This window comes from Canis lupus, chromosome 26 (genome assembly GCF_011100685.1).
Source record: "Canis lupus familiaris isolate Mischka breed German Shepherd chromosome 26, alternate assembly UU_Cfam_GSD_1.0, whole genome shotgun sequence".
In the NCBI taxonomy this organism is placed as follows: domain Eukaryota; kingdom Metazoa; phylum Chordata; class Mammalia; order Carnivora; family Canidae; genus Canis; species Canis lupus.
In genome coordinates this window covers 14122438-14143649 of record NC_049247.1, presented here as the reverse complement: position 1 = coordinate 14143649, position 21212 = coordinate 14122438, and the positions used below count along the sequence as shown (strand labels likewise).

General features: G+C 48.6%; 1 protein-coding gene across 1 annotated transcript in view; it reads left to right on the top strand.

Moving 5' to 3' along the window:
* The window catches only part of NOS1 (nitric oxide synthase 1), an 83568-nt gene extending 62861 nt beyond the window's left edge, over window positions 1-20707 (top strand). The window contains 11 exon segments of the mRNA NM_001195145.1: window positions 868-1006; window positions 1451-1529; window positions 8236-8429; window positions 9889-10058; window positions 13139-13349; window positions 14077-14164; window positions 15740-15861; window positions 16963-17111; window positions 18395-18589; window positions 19169-19287; window positions 20692-20707. Coding sequence (NP_001182074.1) covers window positions 868-1006; window positions 1451-1529; window positions 8236-8429; window positions 9889-10058; window positions 13139-13349; window positions 14077-14164; window positions 15740-15861; window positions 16963-17111; window positions 18395-18589; window positions 19169-19287; window positions 20692-20707 — 1482 coding nt within the window.
* Window positions 20708-21212: the final 505 nt, after the last annotated feature.

The window sequence follows — 21212 nt, the reverse complement described above, 5'->3', positions numbered from 1 at the left end:
AGACAGAGGGCAAACAGGCTCCATGCAGGGAGCCCAACGCAGGACTCGATCTGGGGTCTCCAGGATCACGCCCTGGGCTGAAGGCGGTGCTAAACCGCTGAGCCAACCAGGGCTGCCCAAGATTTTAATTTTTAAAACTTTTTATTTATTTCTTTGAGGGAGAGGGAGAGAGAAAAAGAGCAGGAGCAGGAGGGAAGGGTAGGGGGAGAGAAAGAAGCCAACTCCCCAGTGAGCAGGGAGCCTGATGTGGGAATTGATCCCAGGATCCTGAAATTACAACCTGACCTGAAGACAGACGCTTAACCAACTGAGCCACCCAGGTTCCCCTAAGGTATTTATTTTCTTGTTTAATATTAGGCCTCTACAAATACTGGTTTTAGGAATAAATGACATAAAAGTTACATATTAAATAGAGGTTAAATCCTAAAGTCGTTAATTAGTAAATATGATATGTCCAGCACATCAAAGGCATTCAAAAAGCATAGGATGGATTAGTGGATAGACTGATGGATGAGAGGCAGGTAGGTAATGGGATAGATAGATGGGTGGATGAGTAGGCGAGTGGATATAAGTATGGAAGGAAAGAAAGAAGGAAGGATGGGTAGATGGGGAGAAGAAAGGATGGATGAACAGATGGAAGGAGGGATGAAGGAAGAAGGGAAGGAAAGAAGGAGGAAGAAAGGAAGAAGAGTTGGAGGGAAGGAAGAAGGCTAGGAGGGCAGGTAGGTGGAGGGTTGGAGGGATGAATGGACAGATGGGTGGATGAATGGATGGATGGAGGAATATATGCCATGACTTGAAGCTGTTGGTGGAAAGTCCCTCTTGACTGAAAGAGGTCACCCACTGAAAGCCCTGCGTGTGCCACAGGCAGCCTGTGATGTGTTCTGCGTGGGAGATGATGTCAACATTGAAAAGGCCAACAACTCCCTCATCAGCAATGACCGCAGCTGGAAGAGAAACAAGTTCCGCCTCACCTATGTGGCCGAAGCTCCAGAACTTACACAGGGTACCTCTCACCACCTTCCTGGGGAGGCATGCAGGATAGTGAAGGGGGTGGAGCTGGGAGGGGAAGGAAAGACAGGAGCCCTCACCTCCCTGACAGGTACTGAGAGAAGGTGGGTTTCATTGCTTATGTCTCCCTTGACCACAGTCTTCTGAAAATAAATATGCTTCCAGGGCCCTATGCCCCGTCCACCTGTGCCCAGATGTTTCTCCCTCCAGCAGGGTGGCATGTTACCCTGAAACTCTTCTTCTCAACTCAGCTTAATCAGCTTTGCTGCTGCTTCTGCATTATCCACAGCACCCCCCACCCCAATGTCTTTTCTTTCCTCTCCTCACTTCACTCCGGAGGACAGTGGAAGTGTGAAGACAGGGTCAGTAGAAGCTGGAAGGTTTGCACTGACCATGGTTTAACCCCATCTCAGGGAGCCTGTTGTGTTTCTCCCCGCAGGTCTATCCAACGTCCACAAAAAGCGGGTCTCAGCCGCTCGACTCCTCAGCCGTCAAAACCTTCAGAGTCCTAAATCCAGGTAGGAACACCTTGGTTGGCTCGGGGTTACTCCTCTGTTCTCCAGATGCCACCCACAATCAGGGAGGAGCCCTGGTTGACTCGCAGGACTGGCATCCCATTACCACTCCAAATGCCATTGAGCTCGCCTTGCTGCTTTGTAGCATGGAGGTTTTCCTGCTTCCTCTTTGCTGCTCTCTGACCTAGAGGGACCAAGAGAGGAGATGCTGATAATCATCATGGAAAGCAGAAAGGGAAGGGGTTTATAAGGAATTTTGAATATAGACCACCCCCTTGTCAAGTTGCTAATGTTCATCATACCAGAGCATGCTAGTCAGAGAACATTTCCTCCCTGTGGGTGATTCTACAGAATCTTGAAAACTAGCCACCCAGGCTCTGCTTAAATTCCTTTGGGATGATGGGAGGTTCATTACCTCACAGAACAACCCACTCTGTGTTTCAAAGTCCTAATTGTTAGAAATTATCTTATATTGCTACAACCAAAGGGCATCTTCCTAGCACCTCATATTGATCTCTGGTGACACTCAAAACAAACCCAGTTCTTCCAAATGAGAGACCTGCTGATAGCCAAGGATACTGACCAATGTCTCCTGGGTTTTGATCCCTTCAAATTGCTCTTCCTAAGACCCGGTTTCCCAAGCTCTTCACTTTAGTACAAGGACACACTCTGTCCTGCTGGAATTGTCATTCTCAGACCTGGTCACAGCACCGTGGAGGACCGGTCATAGCTGCCACATGCACTGAGGCTATTTTAGCCTCCCCCCAACCTAAGCAAGACACACTGATGCCACCAATATGGCAGGCATTGTCCTGGCAGCCATGCCACGCTCCCATTAAGCTTACACTCTTGCTGCTATTTTCAAGATGATTGAGCCAGGTCTGTCTATCCCTCAACTTGTGTAAATAGTATTTTTGGCTTTAATGAAGTCCTTTGCATTGGTCCCTATGGAATGGCATCTTTTTTTTTTTTTTTTTTTCACTTTTCAGCTACAGCCCACGACGATCTTTTGAAATTTCCATTTAGTACACAGAGTGGGCTCATGAACTGGACAGCTCTGGGTTCTGACCCCAGCTCTGCTGCATACCAGCTGTGTGACCATGGGCAAGTCACTCAGGTCCTCTGAGCCCTTGTCTCCTTATGTAAAATGAGAATAGTGGCTACACGGATTGCTGATGTTTATCTAGTGCTTTCTGTATGTCAAGTACTGTTTCAAATCCCCTCTGTGCAGGATCTCCCAGAACTCTTGACCAGCCCAGGAAGTAGATACCACTATCATCAACATTTTATTTATTTTTTTAAAGATTTATTTATGTATTTTAGGGGGGAGAGGCAGAGAGGGAGAGGGAAAGAGTCTCCATCAGACTCCCTACTGAGTGTGGAGCCCAGTGTAGGGCTTGATCCCACAACCCCTGAAATCATGACCTGAGCCAAAATCAAGAGTTGGATGCTTAACTGACTAAGCTATCCAGGTGCCCTATCATTGATGTTTTAAATATAAAAAATGACAATTAGAGAACGCAAGTGACTTTTTCAAGGTCACATAGACTCGGTTCTCCGACTCCAAAGTCAGTATGCCGAATGGCTACACAGGTGGCGTCAAAAGCATTGCGAGGCTGCTGTATTAAAGACGAGGTGCACAAAACTTTCTCGTTACTCTTCCTTATCCGTCCCAGCTTCAAACACCTGCAAATTTAGTATGCATGCTTTCTACGTGGACTTCAAACCTCTGATAGAATTATCAACAGGACGAAGCCCCCAGGCTCTCATGTACTCTCTTAGATCCCCAAACATTAAAGAAATGGATTAGGAAATTAATCCCTTTGAATAATTAGTTAAATGCAACATTCGGAGCATAGGGATCTCTGATAAAGAGAGGGACTCTGTGTCTGAAATATGCACCCCTACTTCCCATTTCTGCCCCATAGAAAGGGATGACTTCAGTAGCATGGAAGAAAAGAGATTAAGAATCCATTGGAAATTTCCTTTAGCAACAAACTGTGAAAGACCAAATCAGAGAAATTACTCCCTAAACCATAGTACATAAAAAGCAAGGTCCTCTGCAAATGTTCTGATGCTAAGTTGGACCAAATCCCAGAATAACCCCCACTCACCTCTGGAAATGGCAGCTGACTCTATATTGAGTGATTTACAAGAGAATATTTCAGCAAGGTTAGGAACTAGAACCTAGTATTAAAATCAGTCATGAATTAGCACAAAAAAGGATCAAATTGTATGCAGATCTCTTTCTCTCTCTTTAGAAGCACACTCTGTTTAGCACAACCTATTTTCAGGCTTACTACTGTCTCCAGCTTTATAAGTTGTTGGTTTGTTTTAAGGGATAATCAAGTAAAAAAAAAACAAAAACAAAAAAACCATGATACTCTCTCATTTTCCCCTGCCCAAGTCAGCCAAAAGTCAGGCTGTTTGGGCCAAGAGGCCATAAGTGAGATATCACAAAATACTCCCCACTTCCCAGACCCTTAATTGCAAGCAAAGTGCTTAAGAGGAAGTAAACAGCCTTCTGAGGGTGATCCTTGTACATCAAAGAGAAAAGTGACCACAGTTGCTGCCTGGCCAGGAAGTACATTTTCTAGGTACACCAATTCACAAACAATACAGACCAGAGTATAATGGAGTGGTAATGGGTAGTGGGTGTGGTGATCATAGTCCTAGATGTCAGAAGGGGGAGGGGAAGCACAGGGCAAGCTTTGGAAAGGGAATGAGAACAGGGGAGGAACATGTAGACAGAGGCTGGCAGGAGCAAAGATGCAGAGGGGGACCCAAGTGCTGGGGCATCGTGGAGGTGGTGGGATATCACAATGGAAGGTTCTTGGTGGGGGGGCGGGGGGGGGGCTCTTGATTCTCATTGCTCCTTGGATGAAGTTCCTTTTCTCCAGCCTTCCCCATTTCGACAGAGAACAGCAACATTTGGCTTAAGCCAAAAACTCAAGAGTCCTCTTTGCCTCCTCTCCCTCCCTTACACTGCACATCCAGCCCTCAGCTGGTCCTATGGGACTTGACTTTCAACTTCATCACAGACCTATAGCTACCATCTTGAGCAAAGCCATGTGCATCAACGGTATGAGTGGCTACAGTAGATGCTAACTTGTCTCCTTGTTTCCTGGCTTCTCTCTCAAAGATTCATTTCCAAACAGCAGCCAGAAATCTTTGAAAAACAGAAATTGAATCCTATCACTGCACAGCATCACACCCTTCAGTGGCTTCCCACTGGATTAAGGAGACCTCCAAATTTCTTGCTGTTACAGGTCATGATGAAGCCCTCATGATCTGGCCTCTTCCCAGCTCTCTGATCTCCTTCTCCTACCCCCACATCTATGTTGACCACTCTCCAAACACTCCAGCCTTCTTTCCCTTCTCCAAAACATGCCACACATTTTCCTACCCCAGGGCTTTTGCACATGCAAACACTCTTCCCAAACAGATCTTTGCATGTCCCCTTTCTCTCATTGTTCATGTCTCTGCTCAAGTATCACATCACCACAGAGGTCTCCTGGACCATCCTATCTGATGGTCACTCAGCCCACTGGCCCTAGCCCATCACCACCCACCCATCCACATCACCAACTCCTCTGGGACCTTTTAAGTTGCTTCTCAATGAGAATAGGACATTCAGTGAGAATGAGACCCCAGACCCACAGTGTCTCACCAGTGCCTAGAATAGTGCCCAACACTCAGTACAAATTTGCTGAATGAATGAAACTTACAATGTTTATTCTTTTCATTAAAGAATGAACATTAGCCTTTTTTTTATTATTTGATGCCAGACATTAGCAGACTGTTGTTTCATCTGTGAACCTGTCATTGAACCACTGCCAAGCATACATGCCTGTGTGTGTGTATGTGTCTGTGTGTGTGTGTTATGCTTCTGGAGTCTGGAGGAGGGGATGGAGAGGCCCCCAGATGACTGCCCTGGTCTCTAGGTTAGTGCTACCAAGAGAAGGTAGAGGGGAATTTGGTTTCCCCCACAAAGCTTCAAAGACCAGCCCATTAGGGTGTCCTGAGGCCACGAAGCCATTCAGCGCTGGGGTTCTCAGCAAACCATGTCTGATCAGAGGCTTGCAGAGTCCCCTTGGTTTAATTCCCAGCACGAGCAGAGCCTGGGCCACCTAGCTAACCTGCCAGCTGCCTCGTATTCCTGCCCCTTGTCTTCCTGACCACCTTGTGTCACATTCAAGAGGACTTGGGGGAAGTGCCTGTGAGCGTGAGCCAACTCAGCAAGTTCAGGTCCTCCGCATTTCTATTTTGTACCGGCCAGAAGAACGTAGGCAAATATACTTCTGAAAGAAATCGTGATGATCTGGGAGAAAGTGGGAATTGATTTGGGGGCCTTTGAAAGGCTTCCTGTGGTTGGTGCAGGAGGCTCCGAAATTAGCGGCCCCACAGCTCCCCCTGCTGGCTAGTTCTCATCCTGGAGCTGGCAGGAGGCGATGGTTGTCTTTGCTCTCCAGGAACCAGGAAACCAATGAGCTCAGAGCAGAATCAGTCATGCAAATCCGTAGAACTGACAAGATTAGTGGCCCAAGAGACAGCAAAATCTGTCCAGGAAAGGAGAATGGGGCCCCAGATCCTGACAACACCCTTCACAATCTCTGCCACCAATTTCCCGCCACTGTGCTAAGGACAGGGGTGCCTTGCTTCAAGAAAATACTTGCAAAAAATTAAATGTGCCAGCACAACTATTTTTAATAACGGTGGCTATTTGTAGCACAAAAGGGTTCTTGGGTGTGCCAGAGACTCCTTTATATAGCGAGTCCCATTGATCTATTCAAGTGTTGATTTACATACCATGGAGAATGTAGAAACTTTGTGTTGAATATGAAGTGTCTCTACTGAGAACCAATTGGCAATGAAGAAAAGCAGATCTGAAATGCAGATGGGGGGCACTTGGGTGGCTCAGTCAGCTAAGCATCTGCCTTTGGCTCAGGTCATGATATCAGGGTCCTAGGATCAAGCCCTACATCAGGCTCCCTGGTCAGCAACGAGTCTGCTTCTCCCTCTCTCTGCCCCTCCTCCTGCTTGTATGAGCATGTGCGCATGTTCTCTCTCTCTCTCTCTCTCTCTCTCTCTCTCTCTCTCTCTCAAATAAATAAAATCTTTAAAAAAGAAAAGAAATGCATGGTACACCTGGGTGCCTCAGCGGTTGAGCATCTGCCCTCAGCTTAGGGCATGATCCCTGGGTCCTAGGATCATGTCCCACATGGGGCTCCTTGCATGGAGCCTGCTTCTCCCTCTGCCTGTGTCTCTGCCTCTCTGTCTGTATCTCTTATGAATAAATAAATCTTTTTTTAAAAATGAAGATGGAACCCAAAGAGGACAAAGAATCTGATTTACCAAAGTATAATCAGTCCCCAAGTTCTCAGGTATTGTGTAAAATGCAGTAGATCATTCCATTTAAAGGACTAGAATGATCAGAGTCCAAGAATTCATTCTTGAAGGCTTCACTTAGCAAAGGCCTCTTGCCCTGAAAATACAATAACCAGTGGGAAAGAGGAGGACTTGGCAGGACATAAATAAGTTCCTGTGTGTTTTCTCCTTAGATCTTTCAAATTTATATTGGTATTTGTGCACAACCAATACCAAATGTGTTTCTCTTTACACAGTAATATGAGGACCCTTCCCCCACCCTACACACACACACACACACACACACACACACACACACTAGAGTGGGGTGGAGCTTGGGATTCCCAGGAGACATGGCATCACACAGACTGGGGACTCCACTACCTTAGCTCCAATTGGATAGTGATTCCTGGGAGAACCCCAGTTGGTACTGAGAACAGAGTTTGTTCTGGCAAGCAGTTAACCCTAGGAGTCTGATGTTCCTTCATCCAATAAATATTTCTTGAGTACCTGCTGTGTAGCATGCACTGTCCTACTTGCCAGGAATAGAGCAGTGGACAAAAGAGACAGATCCCTTGCCCTCTGGAGTATACATTGTCCTGGAAGCTTGGGTGGGGCTGGTAGGCGGGGAAGGGCAGACCATAAACCACATGATGATGTAAACTGTTCAAGAGGGCAGACGCCCATAAGTGCTATGGAGAAAGGCAGGTTCAGGAAAATAGAAAAGCAAGGAATCTGGGATGTCTGGGTGGCTCAGTGATTGAGTGTCTGCCTGTGGCCCAGGTCATGATCCCGGGGTACTGGGATTGAGTCCCACATCGGGCTCCCAGCAGGGAGCCTGCTTCTCCCATTGCCTACATCTCTGCCTATGTCTCTGCCTCTCTCTCTGTGGGTCTCTCATGAATAAATAAATAAAATCTAAAAAAAAAAAAAAAAAAAGAAAGAAAGAAAGAAAAAAGGAATCTGAGGACTGAACCCTGAGTACTTTAATGCCCAGAGTCTGGGGAGATGGGAAGGGACCACCAAGAGATAGAAGATCAGGAGAGCCTGGGGTGCTAGAACCTGGGAGAAGAGAGTGGAGAAAGAGGAAGTGAGCATCTGTGTCCAGTGCTGCTTCCTTGACCAGGATGAGCACTTGGAACTTGCCATTGGATTTGCACTGAAGAGTTCATGGGTGATCATGCTAAAGGCCATGGTGTGGAACGATGGGGGCAGAGGTCTCATTGGCCAGGGTCCCACAGAGAATGAAAAGAGAGAAACGCAGCCACAAGGAGACACAGAAGAGCAAAGAGAGGAGGCAGTAGCTGGTGACTCTTAGCCAACTATCCCCCCTTCCCTCCAGCCGATCAACCATCTTCGTGCGTCTCCACACCAATGGGAATCAGGAGCTGCAGTACCAGCCTGGGGACCACCTGGGCGTCTTCCCTGGCAACCGCGAGGACCTTGTGAATGCCCTGATGGAGCGGCTAGAGGATGCACCCCCCGTCAACCAGCTGGTGAAGGTGGAGCTACTGGAGGAGCGCAACACGGCTCTGGGTAACTAACTACGGGCGGGTGGGTGTGCCAGGCACCCCACCTGGCCCCTCCCAAGAGCCCTCCCCTTCTCCAGGGAGTTCTGGAGGCAGTGGGTGTCTGCGGAAGAGGAGACCCATCCTTCTTCCCAATATCCAGTCCAGGCGAGAGAGTGGGTCTCTGTCACCTCCAACTTAGGAGACTGAAGACTCCTCCTTTCTCATGGCTTGACAACCTTGGCCCAACTGGCTGAGCCAGTGACCATGATGCCAGGACACCAAGAGCTCATCCTTGGGGGGAAGGGGACTCTGCCTTCCTTCATTGCCCCCACCTCACTGCCCACCGAATAAATAGCTGAAGCATATCTCTCCCTCCTCTTAAAATCAAGGGACACTATATGCAGCTCCGTGGCCCACTCAAGGTTGAACCCTGTTTCTGACCTCATTAGATCAGGCCCCAGTCTGTTTCAGTGACCATCCTTGACCTTTCTGTTCAAAAACTTTCAAACGCAAGTGGGTCTCAGCGCTTCGTTTCAGTCGGCACAGGTGAGCTCAGGGCTCAGGTACAAGAAACCACAGTGACCTTACCTGACCAGCCCATGATATGGTAACATGTCCCCTTTACAAAGGAGCTAGAGTACGGTCAGAGCAGAATGTGAAAATAGCACGTGGTCAAAGCCCTATTGAAAAGTCGTTTGGAACATACCACTTTGAATTAATAAATCTGACCCAGCCAGTTCTTCCTTCGTGTTGGAGCAGCACTTTTTCTCTTGAGTCGAGCCCCTGATAAAGTAGACACTGTATATCCGATGAAAATTACATCGAAGCAGTACAGTGTAGTAGTTAGAACGAGGTCTGGGGCAGGAATGCCTGACTTCACACTGTGAGCTGTGTGACCTTGGGCAATTTCCTTGACCTCTCTGTGCTTCCATTTCTCTCAGTTGCAAAATGGGGATAGTAATAGCACCACCACCTGAGATTGTTTGTGAGGACTAAGTGAGTTAATAATATAAAGTGCTGAGAATAGCACTTGGCATATAGAAAGTGGTAGCGAAGTGTTAGGCATGTTTGTAATTTTAAATGCCGGAATCCCACTTAGAGGTTGGAGAGGCCAACACCATTAGAGGGCAGACAGCCAAAATAGACTCATAGCTTATGCTCAGTGGGGGGGCTCACTGCATCGAATGCCAGAGGACTGACTGTCTCATGCTATTTTAATATTGCCTTATATTTTAATTTTTGAACTAATTTGTTCAGTTGATTTTGGATATGCTCCTTGCACTCGTGAGGTGATCACACGGTCCCCAGAACTCTGAGTCTGGAGGTGAAACATGGAAGGTGACAAGCCAAGGGATTGCTTGGCTCACCTGGCCCCATCCTTTGCCCTAGGCCACCCAATCTGGCCTTCCTGACTTGGACCCAAGCCCTGGGAGCTCATACTCTCCTTCCCCGATCCACCCCTCACCTCCATTGTACCTCCATAGGAGTTATCAGTAACTGGACGGATGAGCTCCGCCTCCCACCCTGCACCATCTTCCAGGCCTTCAAGTACTACCTGGACATCACCACGCCGCCAACGCCACTGCAGCTGCAACAGTTTGCCTCCCTGGCCACCAGCGAGAAAGAGAAGCAGCGTCTACTGGTCCTCAGCAAGGTGGGTGTCTGGCCTCCTACAGCCCCAGGGGCACCTTTCACCTCCCCGTCAGTGGAGAGCTGTACAGCTATTACAACAGTTGTCCAGCAGATGGCAGCGTTGAGCAAGAGTGGCCCATTTTCAGTTTCCAGCTGGTCACCACCCTACTGGCTAGTCCATTTTGGTTCATCCTCACCATCTCCCCTCATTCTAAGGTTTGGCACAACAAGGATAGCCCTGTTGAATCTCAGAGTTCTCTGGCCCAGTAGAAATTACTGTTCTAACTCTTGTTCCTCCTTCTTTTGGAACTCTTGAGCTTCCGTTAGCTCCAACTGAACCCATGCTTGGAGGGCAAAGAAATAAAGAATCCCACAGTGCCCTGTTTTAGAGGGAGGTCTTTCCCAATGCAGAAGAGCTGTTGGTGGGACTTGCAAGATATAGGAGGCCCTCTGATGGTAAAATAAATCACACATTTCTACCATCCATGCTTTGAAACCCAGGACTTGCTTGCCCCAAGCCACTACAAAATCTTGCTCAGTAAGAATCCTATCCAGGAGGACCACCCAGAGTTTTCCAAGTGGGGGCTCCTCTCCATTAAGCCACCCGCAAAGGATGGCTTAGCTTTTCTTCTGCTGTCCAGGAGAGGGACGAATGATGGGCAGAGAAGAAGACGCTAATTCAAAGAATGCCTATTACAGCTGGCCCCTGAACAATACAGGTGTTAGGGGTGCTGACCCCCCTGTGCAGCAGTAAATCCATATAACTTTTAACTCCCCCAGAACTTAACCGCTGATTTAGCCTACTGTTGACCGGGAGCCTTACAGATAATATAAACAATTGATTAACACATATTTTGTATGTTTTATTCTTACAATAAAGTAAGTTAGAGAAAAGAAAACGTTAAGAAACTCATAAGGAAGAGAAATTTCATTTAGAGTCCTCTATTATATTTGTTGAAAGAAAATCTGCAAATAAGTGGACCTGCGCAGTTCAAATCCATGTTGTTCAAGGGTCAGCTGTACGTAGAAATGAGAAAACAAACATCAAAAGGAACATTTGAAGAGTTTTAAGTGGTTCATTCTGGGGAGTTGAAAAACAGATTGGAGAAGTGGAGCATTAATTTTCATTGTAAGCTTTGCAGAATCGCTTAACTTGGTATACAATGTATATGTATAAATATAATTTAAAATTTAATTAATGAAAAAAAATTTAATTAATGGGGGCCTACTATGAAGAGGGATCCGAGACTGCAGTTTGCATGAGATGATTTCGAGTAGAATTTGATAAACTGTATGTGTTAGCCCGTTTCTTCTGAAGTGCGTGAACTACAAGGTGGGATTAAATGAGTGAAGATTTCTATTAAGGGAAACAGCCTGTGTGAGGGAAAAATGGGCAAGAGTCAGATAAGGCTGGGAGGACCATCAGACCTCCAACAAGTCTGACCCCAAGTGAAGGAGAGGGAAGGAAGTATGAATGGAAGCATCTGGAACTGCAGCCACAGCTATAGGAAGCACCAACATGGGTGAGACATGCCTGTTTTCCTGTGAATGCTCCTGAGGCTTTTGGCTAATTGCACACCTACAGCTAGAGGTCAGTGAGGCTGAGACCTGGGAGGCATGTTCTCAAGGATACCATGCCCTCAACAAAGCAAGGATGATCTTTAGGGACATGGGGGAAAGCTGTGTTATACAGTGCACATTTTTTTTCTTTAAATTCAATTTGCCAACATATAGTATAACACCCAGTGGCTTATCACATCCCATGCCTTCCTTAGTGCCCATCACCCAATCACCCCATCCCCCCACCCTCCTCCCCTTCTACAACCCTTTGTTTGTTTCCCAGAGTCAGAAGTCTCTCATGGTTTGTCTTCCTCTCTAATTTTTCCCCACTCAGTTTCCCTTCTTCCCTTAGGGTCCCTCTCACTATTTCTTATATTCCACATATGAGTGAAACCATATGATAATTTTCTTTCTCTTGTTGACCTATTTCATTCAGCACCCTCCAGTTCCATCCACGTTGATGTAAATGGTAGATATTCATCCTTTCTGATGGCTGGGTAATATTCCATTGTATATAGAGACCACATCTTCTTTATCCATTCATCTGTTGAAGAACACTTTTAATATGCTTTTCTCCTCAAAATCTGAGTCTCCTATAAGCAATCAGGGATTGCCCAGAACAGCTTCTGAGATGTAGAAAAAATAACTCCAGAGCCCCAGAGAGTTCCTCCGTTCCCTGGTAACAGCTGGGCTTTGCTGTCCACAAGCCCCTGAACTTGGTCCTCCACACCCTAACCTGTTCCTTTGGGGCTGTCATTCACCATCCTGAACTTGACCTATGCTCTCTGCAGATGCATCTCCAGCCCTGCAAACTCACAGATCACAGGGCTGCATGCTATACCACCAAATCATGACTCCCACCATAGTGCTTCTCTCTTGACCTTTACATATGGCAGGACCTATGATGGTTAGGAGCACACATCCTAGGGCCACACTGCCTGGAGCAGGGGTCAGCAACTGTTTTCCATAAAGAGCCTGGTAGTAAATATTTTAGGCTCGTAGTCTATGAGGTCTGTATCACAACCATTAAATTCTACCATTATAAACCCACAGCATAGACAGTACCCGAGTAGTTGTGGCTGGGTTCCAATCAAATCTTACTTGTGGGCACAGAAATTCACATTTCATATCTCATTCTTTGCCGTGAAATAGTATCCTCCTTTGTATCCCTATCCCTCCCTCAACAATTTAAACTGTGTAAAAACAACTCTTAGCTAATGGGCCCTACAAAACAGGTAGTAAGCTACATTTACCTTTTGGGCTAAAAAGTTTGCCAGCCCCCAATCTAGATTCAAAACCCAGAATCACTGCCTCAAAGTCAAAGAGCCTCTGTATTTTCAGTTTCCTCAGCTATAAAATAGGGATAACAGTCATACTTATTTAATAAGGTCATTGTAAGAATTAAAACCCAACATGGAGTCATTACTGTGTAAGTGCTGGGTATCATCGTTACTACTTACCTTCATCCCTGGATGTTCTGATGCCCTCACTGGAAATGTACCAGGGGCGGGGTGCAAGTTCTGTGTCCCTCTTCTTGGACAGGGTTTACAGGAGTACGAGGAATGGAAATGGGGTAAGAACCCCACCATCGTGGAGGTGCTGGAGGAGTTCCCGTCCATCCAGATGCCTTCCACCCTGCTCCTAACCCAGCTGTCGCTGCTGCAGCCCCGCTACTACTCCATCAGCTCCTCCCCAGACATGTATCCAGATGAGGTGCACCTCACCGTGGCAATTGTCTCCTATCGCACCGGAGGTAGGCAGAGGCGCTGGGAGAGCCTTGGACATCTGCATTTGCCCCCAGGGACCTTTGCAGGACTGCCCAATCCCAAATTCCCAGGAGGTGACCCATCGCGAAGACAGGAACTAGGAGAAGAAGCAGGACAGGCAAACTGTCCCCTTTGGCAGAGCCAACCCTGTGCAGAATTAGGAAGGAGGGAGGATATGCCCTTGAAAGCCTCCTCTACTCCCAAAGCCTGAGAGCCCTTTTACTACCTTCATCCCCTCCTCAGCCCTCCACCCCTGCCAAAGCAGCAACTGGAACAAGCCATGCCTACGCATCCCTCGGAGGGCAGAGCTCTCTGCTGCCTGAAGTCCCGCTGGTTGTAGGATAGTCAGATACCCTACCCTTTCTCTCCCATATTTTCCCTCCCTGATAAAGCAATTAAGATGCACAGTGCCTGAGAGAGCTCTGAGACCGGGATCCTGGGAGGCCACCCAGACAGAGCACACTGACCTGGACCTTTTCAGTGAGCAGGGTCTGAATCCTACCCACTGGTACCCACAGGAACCCTGGGCAGTTTCACAGCTGTGAGCTCACCCCAACTATACCATTCCCTCTTCCCCTTCAGTGGAAGGGATCCAGACAAGGACTTCCAAGGCAGAAACTTGCGGCGTGCGGCTGTGAGCCTTCTGCCCTGGATGGGGGGTGGGGGGCAGTGACAGGGAGTCGGCACACCAGACCACCTCGGTTATTCTGCTAGATGGAGAAGGACCAATTCACCACGGCGTGTGCTCCTCCTGGCTCAACCGGATACAGGCTGACGAAGTGGTCCCATGTTTCGTGAGAGGGTGAGTGGCCAATGAAGAGAAATAAGCAGTTGTCCCAAATCTGCATGCTGATGTCCTGAGTTGGACTGGGTGGACCAGCCTCCAGGGTTCTGGAGATATGGCTGAGTCAGACAGAAGCAAGATCAACACTCTGTATCCCTCCAAGCTGTTAAGTAAATGGGATCGTGGGATGGGCAACACAGCAGAAGCAAAGCAAGCCCGTTAGTCAAAGTCAGGTCAGTGCAATGAATATTTATCAAGTGCAAGCACTGTGCTAGATGCTGGGGCAACAGTAGCATCTACAATGGGCAAAAATGCCACATCAGCTTTCCTGAAATCTGCAGACTGGTGGAAATACTATCCACTGTCTACCAGCCACTCTGTTTCCACTTTCTTGGAGATGAGAAAGATCCAAACCCTCATCCCCCATCCATCAGAGCTGTTCCTCCCAAATTCAGTTGGTTGGATTTTTTTTTTTAAGATTTTATTATTTATTTATTTATTTATTTATTTATTTATTTATTTATTTATTTAAGACAGAACATGCATGCACAAGCAGGAGCGGGGGGAGCGGCAGAGGAAGAGGGAGAAGCAGGCTCCCCACTGAGCAGGGAGCCCAACACGAGGTTCAATCCCAGGACCCTGAGATCATGACCTGAGCCAAAGGCAGACGCTTAACTGGCTAAGCCACCCAGGGGCCCCCAAACTCAGTTTTAAAGGACATTCCTATCTGTGATTACCAGCACTGTATCATGCACTTAAAAATGTTGTTAAGAGGGTAGATTTCATTTAAGTGTTCTTACTGCCATCAAATAAAAATTACAACTCAAAAAACATTCACAATGAAGGGTATACCTGAGCTCATAGGCTCTGGAGATTCCTGCTTTGTCAACCATTGACTTCTGCACCGAACGGTGACCTTGACCAGTGATTTTTCTCAGCTATTGAGAGTGGAATCTTCATAGGATGGTCCATGTATCATGAGCATCAGAATCCCCGGTGGTGCTTCAAAAATATGGCATACTGAGCCCAGACTTGCTTCATGCCCAAGAATCTGCACTCTTAACACCACCCGGTGTACACTGAAGTCTGTTCCCTGATTTAGGAGATCTCATTGGTGGCCGAATCAGTGGTTTCTCAGCAGGAGGTGATTTTCCCCCTCGGAGCACTTGTGGCAAAGCCTGCAGAGATTATTGTTTGTCACGGCTGGAGGGTGTTCCTGGCATCTAGTAGTTAGAGACCAGGGGTGCTGCTCAATATCCTACAATGCACAGGACACCCCCCACAGCAGAGAAGTATGTCAGTAGTGCTGACATCGGGAAACCCTGACTTAAATCAATCCCACTGTCCTGTGTGGCTTAGCTCAGCAATGAGGAAAATTGGGAATTGGAGTGGTAGCGGGGCTCTGAGGAGCTCCTGTTTTGAGAAGTCCCCAAACCTGTGAGACCTCCCACTCTGATAAGGGGCACCTGATCCCCAGCTGAAGAACACCACCCCACCTTATCACCAAGACAGCCATCTGGTCTACCCAAGGCCTAACCACCCTTGATCAGATTTGAGCTCAGCAAGCCTTCTGATTCTCTCTTTCCTGTCCAGAGCACCCAGCTTCCACCTGCCCCGAAATCCCCAAGTGCCCTGTATCCTCATTGGCCCAGGCACTGGCATCGCCCCTTTCCGAAGCTTCTGGCAGCAGCGGCAATTTGATATCCAACACAAAGGTGGGTCACAGTTCAGCAGCTAGGTGATTTCCACCCTGCCTGAACCTGGAGAGACTGCCTGTGTCTCAACCTCCTGGAGGAATGATAGAGTTCCCCCTCCACTGCGTCACTGCCTGGGGGAGGTCAGGGAGATCATAATATGACCCGACCCAGAGGTGAGGTTCATGGTTATACTTCAAAGGACCTATCCAAACAAATCTCCCACACAGCTTGTTCTAAGGGCTTGAAATTCCATCCCCAGAAGACACTTCTTTCCTAAGATAGGACCCATCTGAAAATTCAGACAGCTCTAGAAGAATAAACATTAAGCCTTATCAAATGTATGTACATTTAAGAGATTGTCACAAAGGTTGTTATATTCAAGAGCAGGCTTTGCTGTGAGAGACACAACAGATCAGTTTTGGGAGGGGAGAGAAAGAAACCCACAGTTGTGGCATCCATTAAGCAGGGATTTATTGAGTATCTAGTAAACACCAAATACTATTGTGGGTGCCAAGGGATAGTATTGAATAAGACAGAGAAACAACTTAAAAAAAAAAAAACTGCCCCCATGGCCCAATCATTCTGGTGGAAGAGCTAACATTGATAAAGGATTCACTGTATATATTCGCTGGGCTGTAATGTTTTACTTCTTGAAGTAACCCTAGGAGGTGGATGCTATTATTACTTCTATTTTGTACCTAGGGAAATACACGCATAGAAAGTCAAGTTGCTCATCATCACACAAAGCTGGAATTTGAACCCGGGTAGTATGGCCCCACAGACTGGGCTTTTAGCATTACCCAGTGGTAGGGGCTGCTAACTAGCCAGGACAGGGGAATGGGGAGCAGAAGGAAAGATTGAGATCCAGAGAAAGGGGGTCTGCTAAAACCTGAACACCTACTGCTTTCAGTGTGTGCAGGTGCGTGCATGTGTGCGTGTGTGTGTGTGTGTGTCTACACGGGTGTGTGTACAAGTACATACACCCACCTGTCCCAGTGTTCAGATGCCTCTATGTGGCACACACTCAGGTTCCCAGCACCGCTCCCCTGGCACCACCAGCCACCTCCCCCAAATCGGACATCAGAGCTGTCAGTGACATGAGATCTCCCTGGTCCCCAGGAATGAGTCCGTGCCCCATGGTCCTGGTGTTCGGGTGCCGGCAGTCCAAGATAGACCACATCTACAGGGAGGAGACTCTACAGGCCAAGAACAAGGGGGTCTTCAGAGAACTGTACACGGCCTACTCCCGGGAGCCAGACAAACCAAAGGTAACCCTTGGCCCATTCACAGCTCCTGCACCCCAGCCCAACACACACACACACACACACACACACACACACACACACACACACACACTTGTACACACATGCACCTCCCACCTCCAGACACCCCCACACGTGTTCTGAATTCTCCTCTGGGACATTGCTCAAGCATAAAAATATTGATTTAAAATATCTAACAGCCCATGTTATATGATGCCACTTAGGTGAAATATCCAGAACAGCCAAATCTATAGGGACAGGAAGCAGATCTGTGGTTACCAGCGGCTTTGGAGACAGGAGAACAGGAAGTGACTGCTCGTGGGTACAGAGTTTCCTTTTGGGGTAATGAATGAGTTCTAGAAAGAGATAGGGTGATGGTTCCACAAGATAGTGGTGCACAAAGTGTTCACCTGAAAATGGTTACATGTTAAATGATATGCTACGCGTATTTTACCAAAAAATAAAATATGAATTAAAAAAAAAAAAACACTCAGCAGTCCACAAGAGGTACTCCGAGTCAGAATGGACACAGGCCATGGGACTGGAGCGTGCTCCTACTGGATGTTGCGGGGAGACCCAAGGGGTCCCAGGAAAGGGGCCTGGACAACTGGGGTGGGGCAGGAACTCAGCGGGTCTGGGCAATGGCTGTTTGATGACTGGTGTGCAAGTACACCAGTGTTTTAAGAAGCAAGACACCCGTGCTGGGACATCCCAGCTGCATGTCAACCTCACTCTGGGGCAGTTTCCTGGACAACTGAAAGGCATCCTCAACCAATAAGGCAAACCGCCCTGGAGGCTGTATTGGACTTCCCTGTGCCCGCCCCACGCTCTCTTAGCTCCCGTTTCACTTGCTGTGGCAGCTGGCTTTGTGCGGGTGTCAACAGGCAGCCCGTTCCCTCCCCCGTCTCTTGCTGCTTGCCCTGGGGATGCTCTGACACCCCAGCATAGGATGCCCGCAGTAACGAACCCCACACCTGGCGGAGTACAGGTGTTCACACCCCGTGGGTGACCGCTGCCCACTGGCCAGGGGAGCAGGTCGATCGTGTCCCACTCTCTGCTTCTCCAGGTTCTGGCTCTGGGATGTGTTCCGCATGGCCCCCTGGAGGGTCCTCAGCACAGCTGAGCTCCAGCTCGGAGAGCAGCTCCTTCACACACCCTGGGATCGCCTTTCCCTCTCTTGCTCACGGTCCTCCCAGTCCCCCAGGGTCGCCTGTGTCCGGCTCTGCTCTCCTGGGGGAGTGTCTCCCCAGGACCCACCTCCTTCTCATGCATCTTCCTGCTCCCTGCAGAAGTATGTGCAGGACATCCTGCAGGAGCAGCTAGCAGAACCTGTGTACCGAGCCCTGAAGGAGCAAGGGGGCCACATCTATGTCTGCGGGGACGTCACCATGGCCGCCGATGTCCTCAAAGCCATCCAGCGCATCATGACCCAGCAGGGGAAACTCTCTGTAGAGGACGCGGGCGTGTTCATCAGCAGGCTGAGGGTGAGTGACAGGCTCAGCAGCCCATTCCTGTCGCCTCTTCCTCACCCCACCTGTCTGTGGTTAGAGGAACCATGATGACATCCCTGCCTGCTCCCAATTTCCCATTTATGGCTCAGGGTAGGGGATGCCTGTGGTCCCAAACCATAGTTAAGGGAGGAGGATGATTGGGTGCTGGGTGGGCAGGCGCACGTATTAAATATGGGTGGGGCCTGTGGTGTGTGAAAATAACAAGCAGGTGGAAACCATCCTACCAATTTTTCCTGCCCCCTGAACCAAGCTGCAGCACTGTCCTGTGCAGTTGTACAGGCTGCACACTGCACAAAAAGTCTGTCCAAGGTTTGCCAGCTCAGATGTGAACTGAAATGTTCTTTGCCACTGGGGTGGAGAGACCCCATGCCCTAGAGAACACAGGGTTTTGTGAAGCACAGTCTAGGACGCCAGAGGTCCTCCAGGAGCCACTGGGTTACATCTTGTTTGCTTAGAACTCATCTTCTTTAAGGACATTCCACTCCAGGGTGTCAGTATATCTGCCCCTCTCCTGCCTTTGGCTGGCATTTGAGGGCTGTTTCTGTCCTCCAGGATGACAACCGGTACCATGAGGATATTTTCGGGGTCACCCTCCGAACGTATGAAGTGACCAACCGCCTTAGATCTGAATCCATTGCCTTCATTGAAGAGAGCAAAAAAGACACCGATGAGTAAGCTGGCTCCATCCCCAAGGGGAGGGGTGGGTAGAGCCCTCTTTTCCCAGTCCTGATGGGGGTTGTGGAGGGGGGGCGGGGTCTGGTTTCATCTGCCCTGGCTTTCCCACAGTGGGGAGCAAACTACAAATGCAAATTCCCAGGCTACCCCAGACCTGCTGACTCTGAAACTCAAGTGAGAACCAAAGTTTATGTTTGGGTTTGTTTTTGTTTTTTTTAAGATTTTATTTATTTATTCATGAGAGACACACAGAGAGAGGCAGAGATACAGGCAGAGGGAGAAGCAGGCTCCCTGCCAGGAGCCTGATGGAGGACTCGATCCCAGGACCCCAGGATCATGACCTGAACCAAAGGCAGACACTCAACAACTGAGCCACCCAGGTGCCCTAGGTTTATGTTTTAAGGAGTCCTCCAGGGAATTCTGAGGCCCCTCCAAGTATGGGAACCCTGGCTTTGGATGCCTGCATCTGCCTGGGCCACCCCCTAGTGGAATGACAGCTCCAGCCTCCAGAAAGGTATATTCCTGGCCAGGGCTCCCAGCATTTACACCACCTCCCACACACCCCCAAATTGCCCCAAGCATTCTCATCCACGCAAATCCCAGTTGGTATTACTTTTACCGTCTCACTGGTCTTCTAGAAATTGCTGGAAACAGTCTGAGGTACCACAAGACTGGATTGAGTCTCACTTATTAAACCTCACCTTATTGCCCTGACCTCTGAACCACGATTGTAATGCCCCTCACTCCATGCCCGCCCCAGAGTGCCCCCAAACCACCACTGTGTGCCCCTTATGTTAAATTAGGTAGGAATTGGATTGTCTCATTTTCAGTAGCATAGGGAAGACACCCCATTTCTTTTTTTTTTTTAAGATTTTATTTATTCGTGAGAAACACACAGAGGCAGAGACATAGGCAGAGGGAGAAGCAGGCTCCCCATGGAAAGCCCAATGCGGGACTTGATCTCAGGACTCCAGGATCACACTCTGAGCCAAAGACAGATGTTCAAGCACTGAACCACCCAGGTGCTCCCGACACCCCATCTCTTAAGCAGTTGCATTTTTACACCATATGATGACACAGCAGTCTTGAAAACATATTTTGGATCCAGTAGGCTGACTTTACTGCCTTTAAGATTCAACTCCTTTGGCTGTCATTGCCTCTCTTCCGGGTCACTTGTGCTGGTGAGCAAGCACTCATTCATTCATTCATTAGCTTGCCCATTCGTTCAAGACGAGCACCAGCTAGGGGTCAGGTGCTGTCCCAGGTGCAAGGCCTGCAGAGGAAGTGGCAGTGAAGCCCCTGTGCCCAGGGCTTTAGTGGCTTCTCTGGGGCTCTGTAAGGACACAAAGCAGCTTTGCTTCCATGGCACTAACTCCCTACCCCTCCCTGTCTTCCTGCAGGGTTTTCAGCTCCTAACTGGATCCTCTTGCCCAGACGACTGGCAGGGGGGCCGTCCCATGTGCCCCGGCGGGACGGCTGCAGGTTTTATAAGTGTGGACACTGCTGAACCTTCCCTATGGGACCCCATGTGGCCCCCAGCTGTCCTTCTCGTCCTGTCGCTGTGGTTTTTCCTCTTCTGGGTCCTCGCCCCTCAGTGATTTCCTTGGCCCCCTTGGGTTTTCTCCTTGAGTTTTCCTGCTGCAATGCAATGCCTTTATAATCCACAGTGGCTCTTACAAAACTAATTCCCCCTCACCCTCTTCCCAACAAGGGCAAATCACCGGTGCATGAAATCACTGGAACATGGCCGTTGCTCGTGTTAGGGCTTGTTTTCTGGGAGGAGGCTGCAGGGACTGGTCAGGAGAGTCTTCTGAGCCAGTCTATCTGCCGCTGAAGCCTCCCTTTATCCTTTTTTATGATGACGTCCTGATCGCGTGCACACATGTGTGTGTGGGTGTGTGTGCACAGGTGTGCGTGCGTG